Raw genomic sequence first — 20,439 nt, 5'->3', positions numbered from 1 at the left:
GTGACACAAACCAGATCCTAAATATTGCTCTTAGTATCAAAAGGAAATCAGGATGTGTGTTGAATAGTTTACAAAGATTATGCAAAGTTTGCTTTGGGCTGCTTTGCATTATTACTTTGTATCAAGGGGGCTTTCCGTGGGTGGTACATGGGCATTCCCATGAAAAGAACTCATGGGGTTGATACCAATCCCTATCTACAAACTTTCATTAACAGGGATGTGTGCCAAACCTTACACCTGCTTGAGGCTTGTGTAACAAGGAGAAATGTTTCCATTTCTCCTAGTTTGTACTACTTTGCATGCGTGCTGCATTGTACAGCACACATGCAATGTAGGAAACAAGTTAAAGAATAGTTTTTGTACTGGAAGGGTTCCCCCTTCCAAGGGGAGTGGACTTATCATGGATTTCATCCAATTTATACTCAGTCCAGACCATAGTCCAGGGTCCATAATTAAGATCCGGGTTTTCAAATAATAATAAAATATCAGCATGAGCACGGGGTCAGAACTGCATACCTGTGTCACAGTGAAACTACCTGAGTAAACACACTATCGGTTCTATCACTAAGGCGAATGTGATTTGTGAAAGGGGCAGCCCTTCTGAGTTCCCCATACTATGGCTGCTAGGTCAGAGAGCTGGTTGCTGATTCGAATACTGGCAACCGGTTTAGTGTAGGGAGTATAAACCATTGTATTTGCCCAGTCCCAGTCTATGAAGCACTGTCAGAAAATATGGCCATTTGATAGAATAAAATGACATCAGGGCACACATAAATACCCTTGTTGCTCTAATAACTAATCTTATCTGCTGGGCAACTGATAACAAGACTCAAAGATGATCTTCTGTTGATCTACCTAACATGAACCTGGTTGGATCTGGCAGACCCATTCCCTTCAGGGTAGGCAGCAGCCAAGTGGCAAATATTTGTGCGAGCTTTTTATTAACTGTGTTAACTAAGGACAGTGGACTGTAGGAGTCACATATCTCCACGTCCTAGCCTGGCTTTAGCAGCTTTACCACAATGGTTTCACTAAGTGAGCAGGAGCATTAACCTTTCCGTATAGCTTCAGCGTACACAAGTGAGGCACCAACTGCTCTACATTTTCTATGTAAAACTTCCTGAGCAATTCATCACCACCTGGTGCTTTTCCATTTTTTTAGTTCCCTAATTTCGTTTTAAATTTCTTGCACAGTGAAGGGTACACAAAGAGTTTCCATCTCAGCCTTTTCCATTCTTGCTGAAGTTGTTCCCTCAAGTTAATTGTTAGTACCCTATCCTCACTTTCCACAGTGAGGGTCATGTAGGTATTGATATAACTGTGTAAACGTATCCAATATTCCCTCAGCTTGGTACCCTGTGCTTCTGTCTTGCATTTGCATCTGCACATTATGATATGTTGCCCATTTTGGTAAGATAAACCCTGCAGGGTCTCTAGATAATTTTAACTTTACCCAGGGCTGAAAACCAATATTTCAGGTGTTGATATATGGATGATTAAATGGAAGATGAAATGCTATCCAGCGCGGTGCATTCATTTGGGGTGTGATAACAATCATCAGGGCACAGTCGAAGAATATACACAGAAGTGCAGAGACAAAAGCTGAAAAGGAGGAATGGTGCAATCATAGAAAAATATGGAGATATGATCCTCGAGAAACCTTTGCAGACAGAAAGCTAAAGTCCAATATTCAATTTTGAAGGATAATGCACATGTAATGTTTCCGGAATGTCTGTATTTTTACCTTGTTTCTTCTGGAAGTTGAAGCACAGAGAATTATTCTGGGAATTTAGTAAAGACCATATGATGAAAATGCCATGTGGATAAAACTAGGGGTGGAAAACCACAGTCAATGGCTGGAGCTGAAGATCTCAGGGACCAAGCATCCTCAGTTTGCATACCTCAATGAATGTATCATCATATTCCGCAAGCGTTAGGACGCATGCATTCAAAACGCCGTCTTTACTAGGAACGCATCTGTTGGACGCATTTCTTCAGCACACAAGTTGTTTTAACAAGTTGTCTTAGAGTGGTGCTGGATGTTAGAATAGTTTAATTTGCTATTCCAACTCCAGTCTGTGCGTCAGTAGGGAAGGTGTTGAACTTTAAATCCAACACTATTCCACCAATGCACCCCCTTAAAAGCAAGTTTTTGTTATGACTTTCGTGTGCTGAATGAATGCGTGCTAATGCCCTGTTCATTTTATTGCCGGCGCTTTGTTGGTACAGCGTGATTCCGGCTTCGTCCGAAAGCACTTTCCCTACCTCAGCACCAAACATCACTATGGGCCATTGAATAATGTGTAGTAAAACACACTATATATACCATCACACAGAATAATTCACCAGCTGGGTACCTGAGTGCAGGACTCGGGTCCTCAATGCATTTCTTAGTATTTTTAACTCTCTCAGATGGCGATCTAAACCAACGGGCCAGATTTATCAATATTTAAGGCAGCCTAACACAGCAAGACAACTTTCTGCGCTCAGTCAAATGCAGAGAGCAGGAATGTGCCATATTTACAAACATATAATGCTTTCCTGCTCTCTATCTGTGCTGGTGCTCTGTGTGCTACCTAGAGCCAATGCAGTCACCCTAGTGCAAGGGTCCCTGCATTGCAGGCAGGGTTGTTTTATGCAGCGAAAGACACCCTCTGGCACAAAAACAGTCCTTAGTGGTGTTTTCCTCTTTCTAAGTATGATGCAGAAAAGAAACACAATCACAAAAGAAAAGCAAAATTGACTACTTGATACCTGGCAGCTAATCACGGAGTAAAAACCAAGCTGATTACAACTCATATGCATATTGACTCTATCTTTTGTATGGATTTATCAAATGTTCAATCAGGTTTTATGAGCAGTGGAAGTACACTCCTATCTCACACATAATTACTGGAAAATTCTCTGGTGAAGTACTCAGATACTGTGCCTACCAGTGCCTCCATTTGATGTCGCTGGGAAGTCTTCTTAGACAGTAGTACTGCTCCATCTGAAGTGTACTCCTGTTATGTGTATACCATGATACTGTTCCTGTTATCTATCTTAATTGTGTATTCTTTCTTTTGTATATTTAAGTTTGGTTCTCACTTCAGCACATTCAAGTCTCTGTTAATGTAACTGTGTTCCCATCACATTGTTCTTGATAATATTAATACAATCACAATGCTTACCCATATCAGCTTTCTTCCTTGAAGAACATGTGATTTCCTCAATGGAATTTTACAAGGAGATAGCCCCTGCATGGAGATGTAAGAAAGTGTACACTCCTCTCACTAAGAGCCATAAGTCTAGAGAGGTGTGAACTATGTAAACCATTGCTCCCCACCACAGTTTTATTTTAGAAGTCTCACCTCTTGATACAGCTGATCAACGGTGTGATTACTTCCAAGAACTGTATCTTTCAACTGCGAAACCAGTCTCTCCATCTCTGTGATTAGAAGTTTCAACAATTCAAAATCCAGTTCAGTATAAGAAATGCTGCTCTTCTCCATCCTTTCCACTTTCATAGTTAAGTTCTGAATCTTCATTTCGTACACTTCGATTGCTTTGGTGAATTCACTGATCTGAAAAAGAAGGTCACGCCAGTAATTTGTGAATATTGGAATGTACTGATTCTATGACAAGGTAACTGGATTCTGATCCATGATATATAACATAAGAGTTTGAAGGAAGTGCCAACTCAATGTATGGTGTTTGATATAAGTGCTTCATCAGGTTCTTTGTTGAGAGGTTGAAATAATTCACGGTATGAACATCAACTAGGGAAAACAACTATCAGTGTTTGCAGATTTCTAAACATATATCTCAATGAAGGCATAATTCGCAAGCTACTGCAAAGTTTGATAAATAATATGTAGCCCTGACTTCTACAGGTCTTCTTTCCTGACCTATCTTTGAAGTGCATATGCGATAAACTTTTCACGTCTCTGGAGGTCTCACGAAATTTGTGGTATGAGTGAAGGAATATAGATTAAATTATATTAACAGCTATAATTCCTAAATCTTATCTGTTGTACCCAATGCTCTTATTTAGATTCAGCTTTATTTGTCATTTCTGGAAACGATAAAATTAAAAATGATCCCCTCTGTTCTAAGGGTCTCCATCAAGGCCCACTCCTTCACTGTCCAGTTGAGGATACTGTTGGTTTCTGCTTTGCAAAATTTGCAAAAAGGAATGTGCTTAAAAAGAATTGTAGAAATTGAATAATCAGTGCTTGATAGACGATCTACAGAGCAAAGTATAATTATTTTCAAACTTTAAATCAATATTGATTTGTATGCTACAGAGGTAAAAATTAATGAATTCCTATTTCTTAAAAGAGTGTGTGAAGGTATAAATGTTGCCTTTGAATTTGAATGAAACTGACTGATATATCACAAAGTTTTTGAAGGTTGCACAGATGCTGAACACAACCCAAAATCCAGATATTTAAGGCCCAAAGAAATTTTGAACATCACTTTTCTAGCAAAAACATTTTGCATGAGAATGATTTGCTATAAGCAGAGGTTTTATTGAGTTTTTACCACAGCCCTACTTTGAACCCAAGATTTCTGAGGAGCCCATCATTGCATTTGTCAAAATAGGTTGATTATCAAGAAAATGCCATTTTATGGCTAAAACAATTATGAGTCTGTATGTGCATTATTGTCTTTATTTCTGCTTCCACCATAAATTGTATTTATGATTCATATATTTATTGTTTTGATTAATTATGATATATGAGTGATTGTTATATTGCAACATCCTGCACATACCAATGAAGCATTTTAAATCACATATCTTTTTTATCAGTCAAGAGTGTACATTAGAGCAGCATGTGTCAGTTCTCTCTAAGAAGAGTCATTTAGTTCAATCACTCTAAAAATGACAGCTGGGGGGGTATGCTAAAATAGAAAACACAATCCGGTGGCACTACATTTTACACTAAAGCACCTGGGTGCCTGTCTTTTTTTCTTCCAATGTTCATAATTCACTAAATGAAGCCTTGATCCAAGTGACACCACCTTTATACACAGAACAAACAACATGCAGGAGGAATTGTCATGGGTAGTTGAAAACCTCTAAGGGTTAAGTCATAGAGTAGGATGACCATCCACCTACATATCATTGTTTTCATGTTTGTAAGTCTAATTACTTCCATGGAAGCAAACCAAGGCTCCAACTCCCTAAATGCCTTGGGTGATCATATGAAAGTTCATCTACGACAACAGTGTCCATAAATGACCTGGTAGGGGGAGGTCCCCTATCATAGGGCCCTCAGATGGAGGAGACTACAACACTTCATTGAGTTCATGCTTGGAGCGAGATGGAACAAAGGTGGAACTTCAGTCTTGTAGATGTAAGAATATATTTGGGGTAAATTCCAAACTATTTTGGAATACACAGAGGTATTGAGGATTACTTTGGGTAAGCTTTAATAGTGATAGTTTTACAGATGTAGTTATTAACAACGTGGGCACACAAATTGTGTGCACATCCCAGTGGATGGGCACTCCCTCTGGTTCGTCATATAAGACAGACTCCTCTGAGTTTATAAACTTGTTTTAATTATATTCCATTTGAATTTCATGAATATAGATTCTTTTCATCACATTCATTTCAAGTTTTCAATGATTCAAATCAATACTGCTCCAATGCATTTCGGGCGCGATGCCCTTTCTCAAGGAGCTCTGAAAATAAGAACGACCATCAATTGCATCTTAGATCATCAAAAAATGACAATTCATACATTGTATTAAATGTTAACATTAGAAACTAATCAGGGTCAACATGTTGAAATAGATGTAGCATAAAAACGAGATTATAGTGGTGCTCTTAGTGTGCTCAACGGCGTGCCAAATGGGTAAAACAAGGGAGTGCATAATGAATGTGCGTAAATAATAAACCAAGGGTGAGTGAAAGAGGTTCGTAGTCATGGCGGCAGAAAAACGGGGAAAAATAGAATGACGAATGAAAAAAACGCTCACGTGTTCTCGTGATGTTCATGGATGCTGTAAAACATAGTAGTGTCAGGGTTAGAGAGAAATGTCCGTGTGATGAGGATCACACCAAAACATAAGCGTACTAATCGCGAGGGAGCTTACCGAAAAATGTTTCAAGGCAGGTACCACCAAGTCTCCGTGTGTACTGCTGGGCTCGGCTACCGGGGTTGGCGTGTGTGCTTATGACGTGTGGAGTATGTGTGAACATCGAAGGAGGACTTGTTCAACAAGTTCTCTAAAAATGAACGACGGACTATTGGCTGAAATGTTCAGATCGGCCATCTTAGCACAGGAACAAAAGTGAAACCGGGGTGAAAACGATCTAAGATGCAAATGATGGTTTATTCTCCACATGCCCATCCTGAACACGGGTTAACTCCAACCTTTCATAGAACTAAGGGCAAGATATATGATCCTTTCATTTTGCGAGTCGCAAATTGCGTCATTTTGCGACTCGCAATTTGCATCCCGTATAATGGAAGGTACAACAGTGTCTCAGACACTGTTAGTGATTCCCAATGGAGTCGTAAGTGACCTGCCTCATTAATATTCATGAGGTAGGTCGCAATATGCAACCCCATTGTGAATGGCCAGCACTCAAAGGGATGGTGGCCTGCTGAGGTCAGCAGACCACCATGTCTGTGACTGCTTTGTAAATAGGGCAGTTTTTATTTTTTATTTAGCCCGTTTTCCTTAAAGGAAAACAGGATGCATTTCAAAAAGAAAAATTAAACGTTTCAGTTTCATTTTTTAAGAGTAGTGAGCGGTCCTTGGGACCACTGCCTGCTCTTAAAAAAATATTTTCACTGCGAGTCACAAACAGGAAGGGGTACACGTCCCGTTTGCAAATAGCTTACCACCTTTTTTAAATAGGTGGTAAACAGCAAGTGTATTGCAACCACAATTGCGGTCGCAAAACAATCGTACATAGAAGTGTGACTAATAGCGATTCGCAAACCCTATTTTGCGAATCGATAATAGGCTACTGAGTTGCAAAATAGGGTTTGTACATTGCACAGAGCTATATGCGGTCGCAAATGGCTGATTTGCCATTTATGACTGCAAAAACCAGTCATACATCAGGCCTAAATCTCTGATTCAGTTAAGAGTGGGGATATGTTTGTCAAGTTCATGTTTCTGGGTGTTGAACTACTGAGGGAGGTCTCCACAATTGCAATGGCAACAACCAACCACAAAGATTAAAAGTTCTCGCAACCGGTAGCATGCATTATGGTCAAAACGTGTCATTTACAAATGTACGTTCAAAAGTTGTGAATACATGTTGTAACTTTACACTTGTAATTTTTCAATATTTGGCCAACTAAATTCAAATTAGGTCTGCAAATGCTTTTGTGACTCAACCCATGAAGAAATATTTAGATAGTTAGGAATCTTGAAATATTGAGGAGCTAGTAAAGGGCGAAGAGTCACACATGAGGGTTAGCACTTAGTAAGGTTACCTAAAATACTGACACAAAGGGCTGTGCGAGTGGCAGGCCACTTGCAAAGTTTAACAGGTTACTTTTACGTGATATTTGCTGTATTCAGGTGTCAAAGTGCCACTGACGAAGCAACCATTTCCAGAGACAGTAGTAATGTCTTTCCAGAAGCATAATCAAATAATAATGCAACAGAAGGTGTTGCATTACCCTGCATAGTTTGCTTTCCCTTGACACATAATTTAGTCAACTATACTGCATAACTTTGACCTCCTTTGCCACATAATTCCAGTGCACTAGGTGAAAGGAAGTAATATTTCTTGCACCCAATATTTGTATTTTAAACTAGATGCTTCACTGCTTACCTATAGAAAAGAGAGTTCACTTCAAGACTTTATGTATCACACATAAGATCCTACATGGTCTGGGTCCGCAAATTCTGAGCAATCTATGCTTGGTGTATACCCCGGCTCGGGCCCTGCGCTAGACACCAGGCCTGTGTCCCACTGGGCTTTCAGGAAACTGATCAAAACATGGCTCTTTTCCAATCTCTAGCCTATATCCTCTCTGTCAGCCTTTACCCTGGCTTAGCACTGGAACACCCCATTGCTGGGGCAGCCATGCACTATACAAATGCTTATAACATAACATTACTAGTCAACATTCTCATTTTAGTTTATTGTGTATATTTTTATGGTTGTGCACAACTGTGAAGGGCCTCCTCTTTCTTTCTTAATTTCTCTTGCACCCTTTTCTCAATTTTTCATGTCTCTCACCAACTCTTCTCACTAACATTTTATGCCCCTTTCCCTGTCTTATTTTTTAGTTTTGCAGTGTTAGCGGGAGCCAGACCTGAAGGTATTGGAACGTTTTACTTGAGCACCAGTAACATTACAAAAAGACACATTCATTTTTTGTTGGCACAGGAAGACGAAGTGATTCTGCCAGAATCACAGGACTGTGATCCGCCGCCATGCTGGGACTCGAAACTGGTTCCCCAGTTCCAAACTGGGCAGCTCTGGCCCTTACATCACATCCTCTGCCCACCTTTCTTTTTCAGAATTTCAGTCTACTGTGATTTCTAAAAAATACATCCTCGAAATACCAAAAGACAACTTTGATAATTACGCTATAGGGATACATGGATACCCTAGTTACAAATGAGGGGGTGGAAAATCATGGGGAGCATTCTTTTTAATGACTAATGTCCCCTGGAACCAACGTACACATCTTGTAGCATTTTGCAAGATGAGGAAATATTGTGATTTTGACGCTATTGGCTATATTTCTTCAAAATATTTTTGGCTTTTGTGAACTAAACCATATTTACGAGTGGAGAAGAATATGGTGTTAAAACATTTTCATAATTCTTCATAAAGTAATCTCTCTGACATTAAATACATATTCTTATGTCATTCATGTGTTAAAAGTACTTACTTTAGCAAGTTCTTTTTCAACTCGGATTGACAGTGTCTGAGTAGTAATTTCCAATTTTTCTACTTGCATTGCCGGAAAGCTGTTATCTGGCAGTTGAAAGGAGCACTGGCACATCCCATGGTTATCCAATGAGCCAGAGACATTGGCAAAAAGCTGCAATACAATGTGACATGCAAAATCAAATGAATTGTTACTAAATATGTTGCCCATCTGCAACATTGGTGACTTGATATCGTGATAAACCGATCAGCAAAAAAAGTGACATAACTGGTTTTCAGGCAAAATAATCTCAAAAAACCAAAAGGCAGGCAATAGGACTTCATTCCCCATCGACAATCTGCACAAGAAGTGACATCACGGCATTCACCATTAAACATCTGCACAGGAATCTACTCTTTTATCCTTATTTCAGTCAACTTCTCCTAACTTCAGTCACCTACTGTCAAGGCATCCTCAGCAAGGGACAGACACAGGCAAGGGTAGTGCCTATTTAGGACTCTTAGGGCCAAGAAGGACTTTGAACCAGAACCCCTGTCCACTGAAACCTATAAGGTAAGATATCACATCACCCAGCACCCTTATCTGCCTATTCTCAAAATCACACCCAGACCAAGAAGACACAAACACTCTAGTGTCCTCAAACTCACAGAGCCAACCTGGTACATCCCATTGCCTGCCACACATTTGATAACCTCGGAATACATATTCTGCTCATGCTCATTAATGCTCACTCCACAGTAATCCATGCATCAGCAAATATTGCAGACCCTATCTACAATCAAAATTTTGACGCCAAATCATCATCAAAATATAGTTAACCCCCATATCCTTACACATTTCAGACATCCTTTTTCCCTCAGGCTATGACATACAGTGTATTGACCACACACATGAGATGGGTTGATCCCTCACTATCATTCATAGATCCTCCAAGTCCTTAAACCTAGGCAAACACATGACAATCAACTCCATAGACCTACTGATATGCCACTTCCCACTCTCTGAAATCCAGACTTCCACCTTGCATTTCATCTACAGGCTTCCGGGGCAGAAGAAGGGCATCATTGAGTAACTTTTCAATCTCTTCACTACCTCATCCATCCAACACACCCACATAATCCTGGGTGACCTCAACCTCTCATACAACAAAAGCTCAAAGAAAATGAGACACCCTCCTCAACCTCATTGGCACACCCAAATTGTTACTGCACGTCACCCAGCCAACACGCTCCAATTGCCACATCCTCAATCTCGTCTTTTCAGCACCACCAGCAATCCATTGGAAACCTCCCATACACATATCTCTAGAGTGGACCAACAACCATGCCATCCATTTCTCATTGCCCAGCAACCCACACACCAAAGTCAACCCAAAGAAGAAGACCAAAACTCCAGATCCTTCCAAAATGTATTCATAAGCAACTGATGCCAAAACCATTTTAAACAACTTCATTGATTTTTTGAAAAACTATATGAACATCCACACTTGAACAAACATATGCAAGTGCAAGTCAAAACTTTCAGCACCACGTTACTGTAAAAGATTTCTGTCAATAAACATTCGATCCATAGACAGGAAAGAAAATTTACAAAAGACAGTAATCCTCAAGCTCTCATGATGCTGATGTCACTCCACTCAACACGCAGACAGCTCATCTATCACCCAAAGTGAAGTTCTATATCAACACCATCAATAAAGAGGCCAATAGAAGGAGAACACGTTTTGAAACAATCAAACCCTGCCTCAGTACCCAGCCTGATTCAACTAACTGTTCCACACTTCACAGACAAGTGCAATGCCATCAACTTATTTTCAGTGAAAAAAAGACCATTGATCAGTACATCTATAACACCAAGCCTGCTTGTCCTCTTAGACCCACCTACTCTTTTAGAATCCCACAATTGTCATCCTACCATGTCCTGTCTCTCATAATTCTTCCAACATACTTACCTTTCTTAAAGCTACTTCTAATGAAGATGATGCTTACCCTCTTCCTTCATCAATGCTTTCTCCGGAGAAGCTCTCTTACTACTCACTATTGCCAGCACCTCCATCACTTGTCATCTTCTCAGACACAATCAAGGCAGGCACAATCCTTCCACTCCTAAATAATTCTACAGTAAACCCTGATGACCTCGTCAACTATTGGCCCATCACTCATCTACCCTTCATTGGCAAGAACACTAAAAAGCTTTCTGCACTCAACTCCAAAATTACATCAATCATCAGTGCTTATTATCTTCTGCATTGTGACCAAACTGGCTTCAGCTGACCTTGCTTGAAACTGCAACATCTTCCAAGAAACCTTAGGCATTAGTTTCACTTTAATAAACGGTGACACTTCTAAGTCATAGAACAAGTTTTAGGCATGGAGGTATGTACATGGGAAAGCAAAATCCAAAATACCTTTTCTTTTATGTTGTTTAGAACATTAACAGATGCAAACACAATGGTGCCAATTCACAATCATCTTTTGAAAAGTCACGGGTCTCCTGCTGATTTTTGAGTAGATTTCTAAATGTTTAATGCTTCACAAAAACTCTTAGAAGTATTTGTGGAAATGTATACAAATTGTACAGTTAATGAGTACTCCTTGTCCCCTACACTTACACCTGCACAGCAAAAAATGAACCGGTGTACGTATGAAGAAAATTAGCATCAACATATTTAACAACGCTATTAGAAAATGATGACTAAATGTACTACATTTGGAGATCTTATTCAATTATCAAACTGTCTGCCTATCTGCTCTTACGTAATGTACCAAAGCTGCTACAGGCACCCTTTTTGAAATACATTTCCTTATTATCTTTCACTATGTCAATCCTTTAGTTTTCCACTAGTGGCGATGTCTTGGTAAGGGACATTTCTCCCTCCAGGTGATCCTGTTTAAGTGACAACAGAAAGAATTTCAACCCAAGTCGTATTGTTACTCAATTATATGCAGAGCATAGCTACATTTGATAAACATGAATATGCTATCCTTTCTTTGCATGTAAGTTGAGTGGATAAGATTAATGGATCAGCAAGTGACCATGTTAGATAGATGCCTTTGTATAATTTTGCTCTGGACAGGAATGTTCATTGCTTGGCCATGATGCTAGAAACATGCAGGATTTGCAAGTTGTCCACAGGCAATATAAATGATTCCAATTGACCTATCCGGGACACATTTGTTACAGATTCAAAAAATACGTTCACAGCAGCCGCGGGCCGTGGAGGGAGTTATGGTGGGGCAGGGAGGCGGGGAGGGGCGAGGTGGAGGGTGCTAAAACCCGGCATATGGATAATTGCAGGTAAGTAAACAATTTAATTAATAAAACGAATTTCGTAGCGTGCACTGCATCGCATTTTGCGATGCAAGGCGCACTACCAAATTCGTTTTATTAATTAAATTGTTTACTTACCTGCAATTATCCATATGCCGTTTTTTCGCATCCTCCACCCTGCCCCTCCCCCTCCCCGCCTCCCTGCCCCACCGTAACTCCCTCCACGGCCCGCGGCTGGTTCACAGTGATTATCTACAATCTTACAGCTCCCAGATGCCTGCAACCTTAACATTATCAAATGATTCTAGTCAGTCATCACTCCATTGTTCACAGGTATATCAAGTGAAGTTTCCCATTATGTCATGCATGATATAGCCCACTACTAAAAAAATTACTGCCAACTTAGAATTCCTGGCAAATTAGAGGACATTCTCAAGTTCATCGACGTACGATTATCAAAACAAAGGACAGTTACCAACACCCATACGACTTAGAAACAAATAACCTCTTCAATGACTTTTATTTGGATTTCATGGCACAGATGAGAAAAGTAAACTCTTCAATAACATTTATGGAAGAAATTGCTAAATTCCTTGGACAATGGTATTGGCAGTGGTTAATCGTTCTCAGCTTCTCCATTGTGTTAAATATGATATACCATAGTATCCCCTTCTCATGGTTAGAAAAACCTTGCTGAATAGATAAACCAGCAATCCAGTGTTTCCATCCATTTGGCATGCGTTGCAGTGTCCTTTTTCCATTGGTAGCATAACCTGCTCTGTATCTCAAGAATCTTCATTTTCCTGTTCAATTTTTAAATGTGACTCACACAACTAGCCTCAACAAATATAACTTTGTAAAATCTCTACACCAGTAATAAGAAGGTATTTATGAAGACTCCAGAGCAGTTGGTAAAACTGGCACATTATAAATTATTACCTTTCACATATGCAGGAGTTGAAGAGGAAAGCTAGTAAAGCCTCAATAGAGTAGAAACAGAGCCAATGTTACTAGGCTTCAAAGACTCAATAGTGGTATGATATAACTGCCCATACTCTATTACCCTCTCTCTCCCACAACTCTCTCAAGCTTGGTCGATTCAAAACAGAAGGTCACCCTTAATGCAGATATTTTGTTAATTTCACAAGCTAACAATGTGAATAATACATGTTTAACAAATACTACATCAACTCCATTACTGAAGGCACACAACGGAGTCACTCTTATCCTCAAAGTGACTTCTACATTGTTAGTGATGAATGTTTTTTCTAGTGCACAACATTTAACCTTCATTCTAAACATCAAAATGTTCAATTCTAATCTTGAGATCACTGCCAAGTGGTGTGTGTTAACTATCATGGATTACATTACATTAGGAAGGGTTGTTGTGTTTTTCAGAAATTACCTGGAAAACATTCATCCTGGCACTGTTTTTGTTTCTTCAAACAAAATTATTATGGCTAATCAGAAACATGTAATGAGTTCACAATTAATTTAAGGACACAGGGGTACACATTTCTGTTGTAGAGTTTTCACCATGTCCCTACCTAATACTTTCCAGAATACCTTAAAGAACTCTATGGGTATTTGGTCAGGTCCTGCTGCCTTTCCTGATGGTAAACTCATAAGTGCAGCCTCGATCTCCTGAAACTCTAAGGGTGAATCTAGTATTTGTTGTTCTTCCTCCTTTAACATCACTTTTTCAATACTCTCTAAATATAATGCAATTTCCACTGGGTCTTTTCCTTGCTGCTCTTCATATAATTTCATATAAAACTGTCTAAAAACCTCTTTAATCCCCTGTGCGTCAATTACCTCTTTCCCTAAGCTATCTTTAATCGCCCTTATCTCTCCTAACGCCGTTTTTTGTCTTGCTCGTATTGCCAAAGTTCGTCCCACCCTTTCACTAGCTTCATAGCACTTCTCTCTGTTAGCCACATATATTTTTGCCGCCCTAGTTGCTATGTATTCCTCTGCCTCCATCCTTATCTTTGCTAATTTAGTAAGTAAAAGCTCTGGCGGGTTACCTGCCATTATACATTCATTTAACTCTTCCTCTGCTAAAAGCAATTGTGTTTTAACAGTTTGAATTCTAAATCGTTCCTGTTTACGGTTATTCGCACTGTAGCTAGTAGTCTCACCCCTTATCCCTGCCTTAAGACTATCCCATACAATTCCATCCGGGGCAGTACCTCTATTTATTGTCAAGTACTCCTCAATCCACTGCATCATGTGTTGAATATAGGTTTCATCCTCTAAAAGCGCTCTTTCAAATGTCCATCTTGTAGCTTCCCTGGAGCTCAACATAGCAGTATAGTTTAGAATTAAGGGATTATGGTCTGACAATAAACGTGGCGTCCTCTCAATCTGTGATTTAGATAAACAATTACTTGCTACGAGGAAGTAATCCAATCTCACACTTACCCTATGCGGGGCAGAATAATATGTGAATCCCTTCTCTTGTGGTTTTAGACTATCCCATAGATCTATTAATGCATTATTCCTAGCCATAGAGGGAATTGCTATATATACTCTTTTCTTCCTACCTTTATACGTTGTATGTGTTCCTACCGTTAATCCTAGCCCCCCCAGCACCATTGATATTAAAGTCACCTCCGAGAATAATACAGGGCGCCCATGTAGCCAACTCTATATCCAACTGCTCAAAAATTTCAGGGTCATCCCTTGTGGAACCATAAATTGAGCCTAGAGTGATCCACTCTTCTCCAACCAAACACTCTACCAGCGCCCATCTCCCCCAAGCATCCTCTAATTTCTTCCTCATAGTAATATCCCGTCTCCTTGATAGTATTGCCACCCCCCTATTTCTGGAGCCCTGTCTTGAGAAGGCTAGGATTACAAACCCCAATTGTTCCAATAGGTATATTTCAGATGCCATAATGTGAGTTTCTTGTAAAAGTAAGAAATCAACTCTCATATTTTTTAATAAAAGAGATACCTTATGCCTCTTCTGCCTCTCATTCAATCCACATATATTCCATGTCATTATTCGTACAGCAGCCATTTCAGTTCAGATATTTGTTTCACCAGATATAGCCTCCATGTTTCCTTATAGTTTATTTTCCTTGGTTTTGTTTGCATTTTTATATACATTATTTCCATATTGTGCCCCCTGCCCCAACAAAGTCCCCCCCCCTGTGAGCCCCCCCCGACTGTCCCTCCCCCCCTACTGGCAAATAGGTCCATAAGACCTATATGTGGCAACTGTGACCCCTCTAGGGTGACGTTCCCTCTCACTCGTCTCCCTTACCCCATTACCTCCCCAGAAATCACACCACTTCCCCCTAGTTCTTTTATCCTTCCCCCATCTCATTATCCCCCCCTACTCTATCCTCCCTCTACTATTCTTATTTCATTTGTCAGAGACTCTTAAAAAAAATATCAATCTCATAATTCCCCTTTTTATTTTTTTTATTTTTTTTGTCTAAGTTGAACTCTTTTGCTTTAGGTTTTCTGGTTTCTGTGAGAAATCAGTGCCATTGTATCATCATGTGATCTGTTTTCCTTCAACCAGACCAACTTTTCCTGGGCCTTAATCTCTGAATGAAAAACCTTAAATTGCCCATTCTTGACTACCTTCAGTCTGCTAGGGAACATCAAGTATGCCTCACAACCTAGTTTTTGAAACAGGGTTATTAACTCCCTCATCCTCCATCTCCTTTCAACTGTTGTGTGACAAAAATCGGGTCTAGCAAAAAATTCAACATTTTTATATCTACATTTTGCCTGGGGTTTTGCCTTTGCCATAATTTCTTCCCTTAATAAATAATTCCCAACATGGATAAGTATTGCCCTGGGTTTTGCCAACATTTTATCCTTGCTCTGTACAAACGGGAATCTATGCGCACGCTGTATCTCCTTTTCCAAGTCCCAACCTGTTATATCTGGTAGTGCACCTCTGAGCAGTTCAATTACATATGCCCTCACATCTTGCCCCTCCTTTCCCTCTGCAACACCCAGTAAGCGTATGTTATTTCTGCGCTGCCTATTCTCAAAATCCTCGAGTTTCCATAGGACATCGGACGTAGTTTTTTCCTGTTCTTGTTTAAAGTCTTGCCACTTGTTAACCTCGTCTTCCAAAACACCAGTTCTCTCCTCTACTTCGGTGACCCTTCCCACAAGTTCTGTATACAGCTTATTCACTTTCCTGAGCGAACCCTGTATCTTCTTGCTCTCCTGTCTCGCTCTCCGACCCTCCGCTCTGGCCTCCACTTGAATCTGTTTCAGCATAGTAAACATCGTTTCAAACCCAGGTGGTTCTTGACCTTGTCCTGTAGCCTGCCTCTGTGTGACGTCTTGGATTGAAGTAGAACCCGCTGCCTCTTGATACATTTGTGATGTTGCAGAGTAGTCCCAGTCCAATCTTTTTACTACCTGTACTTGTAAAGGGCTTACACCACTTTTGTTTCTATTCCGTCTCTTTTTCACTAAAGTTTTACGTACAGAGGAGAGTTTGTGAACTGTTCCCCTTAATTCCGAGCTACCTGACATATCTGAATCTAATCCAGTAAGATGCAACTCCATTTCATGCTCAATATCGGTATCAGAATCTTTTGCAGCATCAGTTGATTCTGAGGATGAACCCAGTTCGGTCCCTTCCACAGCCCCAGCCTCCTCCTCATCACCCCCCTCATTCAATGAAAAAAAACAGTCATCACTCGGCGAGCCTGGGTTTGAAGGGGAATGCGGCATAGTCTTCATAATGTTTAAGTCCAAACCCAATACATTCTTATCAATCTGTGACCCTACTGATTTAGGCATTGTCTCTTTAGGCATTGTCTCTCCATATTCATCCTGTCCCCCAGTAATCAAAATATCTTCAGTAAAATTCGTGGCTTGTATTTTAGTCCCTAATTCCACACACTCTGTACGTATTTCAACATCAGAAAGTATCTTCACTTCGCCCCCTACCTCCTGTGTTACCTGCATTGACCGAGTTTGCTGAGCCTCCAAGATTGCCGGTATCTGACTAGTAGCAGAGACCCTATCTGAGTCCCGTATCACAATCTGCTCCCTGCCTTGGGTAGTGCTCAGCCGGTCAGACTCCTTCATGACTTGGAGCGAAGCCCCTCCAGAGCTCTGCTGTAGTAGCTCTGTGCAGCTCATCTGTTCATTGAGGTCAGTCTGCTCGATCGGCTCGCTCTGCTCGACCTGCAAAGGCAGCCCTGCCCGCTGCTCCGTCTCTCCCGTGCACAGCCCCGCCCCCAACAGAGCCGGCGCTTCCACGGTCATTGCCCCGATCTGCTCCCGGGAAATCTGAGTGTCGACGCCTTTGGTAAGTCCCCCATTCAGATCCTGGAGACTCCCAGGAGCCGTTAACAACTGGGCGCGAGCAAGTGCTTTACCTGAAACTTCGTTTAACTTAGCGCTTGCGCTCACATTCACATTCCCTTTAGCAGTCAGTCGCGCTGTAGCCGCTGCAGGCGAAAATGCCTCGAAAACCGTTGGTTGTCTCAGACCTGCCTGCTCAGATGTCTTCGTGCCATTGTTGTTTCTTCTCACTACGGTAACTTTTTCTTTTAATTTTTCCTTTTTTTTCTCTTTATCCCTTTGGCTTGCCGCTAGTTTCCACGCGTTTACTGTTACTTTGTTACCAGTCGACTTTACTGAATCCGAGTCCTCCACTCTCCGTATATTTGGTTTTGTCCGAAGGTTTGCTGCAGGGGCGTCAAGATCATTGCCATCCACTTTGTCGTTGTCCTCTTTTGTAGTTTTGTATTTCGGAGCCATAATGTGCTTCCTCAATCGAAGCAGACAGCAATGGCTCGTATTAATAACACTCTCAAGAAATTCATGTACTTGAGTCAGTCTCCCCTTTATGTTGTCCTTTAAAGTCCCAGTGGGAGAGTCTAATTTGGACAACAGCAGTTCCACCGTAGGCAGACTGCTTCGGTACTTGATTTCAAAATAACTTGCAGATTTCATCGAGGGGTTTTTGAAAAGAATCTCGCAAAGGGGGAATTTTTTACCGCTCTCCTCACATCGTGATCGGCTTAAAAGAGTGGTGTGCTCTATATTCTATTAAAAAATAACCGCTACATCGGGAGCGAGGAGAGAACACGTCCTTCCCCTACGGCCTACCAGCGGCCATCTTGCCAAGAACCAGGTGCGTCATAGCTCTAATATTTCTAATGCCAGTTATAGAATATTTGTTGGTAAAGGATGAGGGGGCAAATTATTGATTATGGAAAGCTTTGAGCTGCTACTTCACGAATGTAAATTACAAATGATTTTTTTCCATCTATGTAATTATTTAGTTCAAAAGTATTATAAAGGTTCAAATATGTTAACTTACAAACACAGCAGAGCTGTTTATTACCCTTTGATGTGCGCTATGATTCATAGGTTACCTATGGTGGAAGTTTAGTGTCAGGAGTGCCCTAAGAACTGAAATTGGAACAGAGATGAAGTTTCAAGTCTGGAAGGTAGGAGAGAGGACATCTTGTGCACCTAGAGTCATGAGTAGCAGTAGCTACAAGGAGAGTCTTATTATCCAATGTAACTTGACTCTCTGCTCCAGAGTGCAAGTAGGCATTGAAAATGCCTAGTTTTAAAACTGCTTTGCATATTGGCATTCACAGCACTTCTTGTAATATAAAAATCATTTTCTATGCAAGTTAAACAATCACACACCACAAATGAAATGTGATAGTAGAACTACAAATAATTGACTATTGGTGAAGAGGAAGCAACTTCGAATTAATCATGCCAAAAAAAACTTGTAGTTTTGGGCTTTGTCAGGTTTCCATTTTTAGCAAGAATTGTGTCCAAAATTATTTTAAACACTAGTCTAGAACATCTAAAAATAATTTTGGTACATCCTTACTCATAATTTTTTCTAGCAACATCAATAATTTTTTTATGGATATAGATTTACTTTACATAAATGGGGACTACATATTGGAAAAATAATGAATACCTTTCTCAACATTACATGGCCTGAAAAATGTAACTTTTCTTCTCCTGTTCCCTCATTGTGACACTTGTCATAGTCAGTACTACACCTCTCGCGTTTACTAGAAGCAAATTTTATATTTAATATTAGTTACCTTTGATTGAGGCTCTGGTAGAATTACTGTGTTAGAGCTTCCTAGATCTGTATGGATCTGAAAAAAGGAACATACAACTTGTTAAATCTGATTGAATACTATTTGTATTGCTAAAATAGAAGTTCACAAGTGAATCACGCCACATTAGTACATGTACTCACAACAAGCACTATCTAAATGAGAATGCCATTCTGAGTTCTTTGACATGGACCGTAAATAATTTAAGTTTATATCCACAAGTTGTGGGATATGCCACATCTTAATTTCTGTTTGTGGCGAGAACACAGCTTTATCATAGAGCTAAGTAAATTGTTCCAACAGGAGAGGATGGGCAAATTACTGCTGCACATTTATTGTCCTTCATTTGTCTTGATTATGAGTCTTATCATTGTAACTCCATCATGCCTATATTAGGATCCTCAAGGTGTCAGTTGAAATTTGTTGATTGTTTGAAGCTCTCCAGGATCTGACCTACTACATTTAGCTCCTGGAGGGGTACTGACTCATGCATCCTATATATGATTATCCAACCTGTACTGCTTGGTATAAACTCTTCTACATCTGTACTCCAAAGATGTGTGCATGTAGTGAATTACTGATTTTCTCACACTTAGCCAGCGGGAGCTTGCATGAGTACCATGCGCTCTCTTTTCAGTTTTACAGTTAGATCCCACAAGATGAAACCAAAGTGGCACACTACTGCCAGTAAGCAAGGAGCAAACTTTCTCTTTTCTGTGGCGAATCAGCCTCTAAATTCATAATGGTTTAGACACACTCCTGACTTAATTTATAACAATATATATTTGCTCCTTGTTTTATGTCAATGTGTTGTGTTCTGTTCAAAGTTTGACCCTGCTGCTTTTATCTGCATCTTCCAAAAGTACTCTGAATAAAAGACCCTATGATGTTGGTATCCTCATTTTTTGTAAAAACATTGAATCCCATTAGAGACATGAGCACAAAAGGGAATTCTCAACAATGAATAGTTAAGAATAAGAAAAAACAGAGTAATGTATTTTTGTCTATCCTTGATAGTGATTAAAACTATTCATTGCAAAGAAGGGTAGGACTAGGCTACGGAAAGCATTAATGATTTGGGTTGCAATTACAGATTGTGGTCAGCTTTAGAGTTAGATTCAGATTAGGCTGCTATCAGCATAATAGTTATGGGTTAACAATAAGTAAAAATAGAGGTAAGTGCTAGTGAAAGAAATAGTGTTAGTTTAGGGAGTATAGCAGGG

The 20,439-nt window shown here is 40.1% G+C and overlaps 1 protein-coding gene across 2 annotated transcripts in view; it reads right to left on the bottom strand.

Moving 5' to 3' along the window:
• Positions 1-20,439, bottom strand: part of OLFM4 (olfactomedin 4) — a 136,358-nt gene that overhangs the window by 54,535 nt on the left and 61,384 nt on the right. Inside the window, exons 2-4 of one of the 2 annotated variants that reach the window (XM_078657406.1) lie at positions 19,199-19,255; positions 8,859-9,011; positions 3,351-3,563 (exon numbers count right to left, since the gene is read on the bottom strand). In XM_078657406.1, the coding sequence (XP_078513532.1) occupies positions 3,351-3,563; positions 8,859-9,011; positions 19,199-19,255 (423 nt within the window). The remainder of the gene's footprint in view (positions 1-3,350; positions 3,564-8,858; positions 9,012-19,198; positions 19,256-20,439) is intronic. The other variant, XM_078657407.1, reaches the window with a different exon arrangement.

The sequence above is a fragment of the Lissotriton helveticus genome, chromosome 8 (genome assembly GCF_964261635.1).
Source record: "Lissotriton helveticus chromosome 8, aLisHel1.1, whole genome shotgun sequence".
Classification (NCBI taxonomy): domain Eukaryota; kingdom Metazoa; phylum Chordata; class Amphibia; order Caudata; family Salamandridae; genus Lissotriton; species Lissotriton helveticus.
This window is presented reverse-complemented; position numbering and strand designations above follow the sequence as displayed.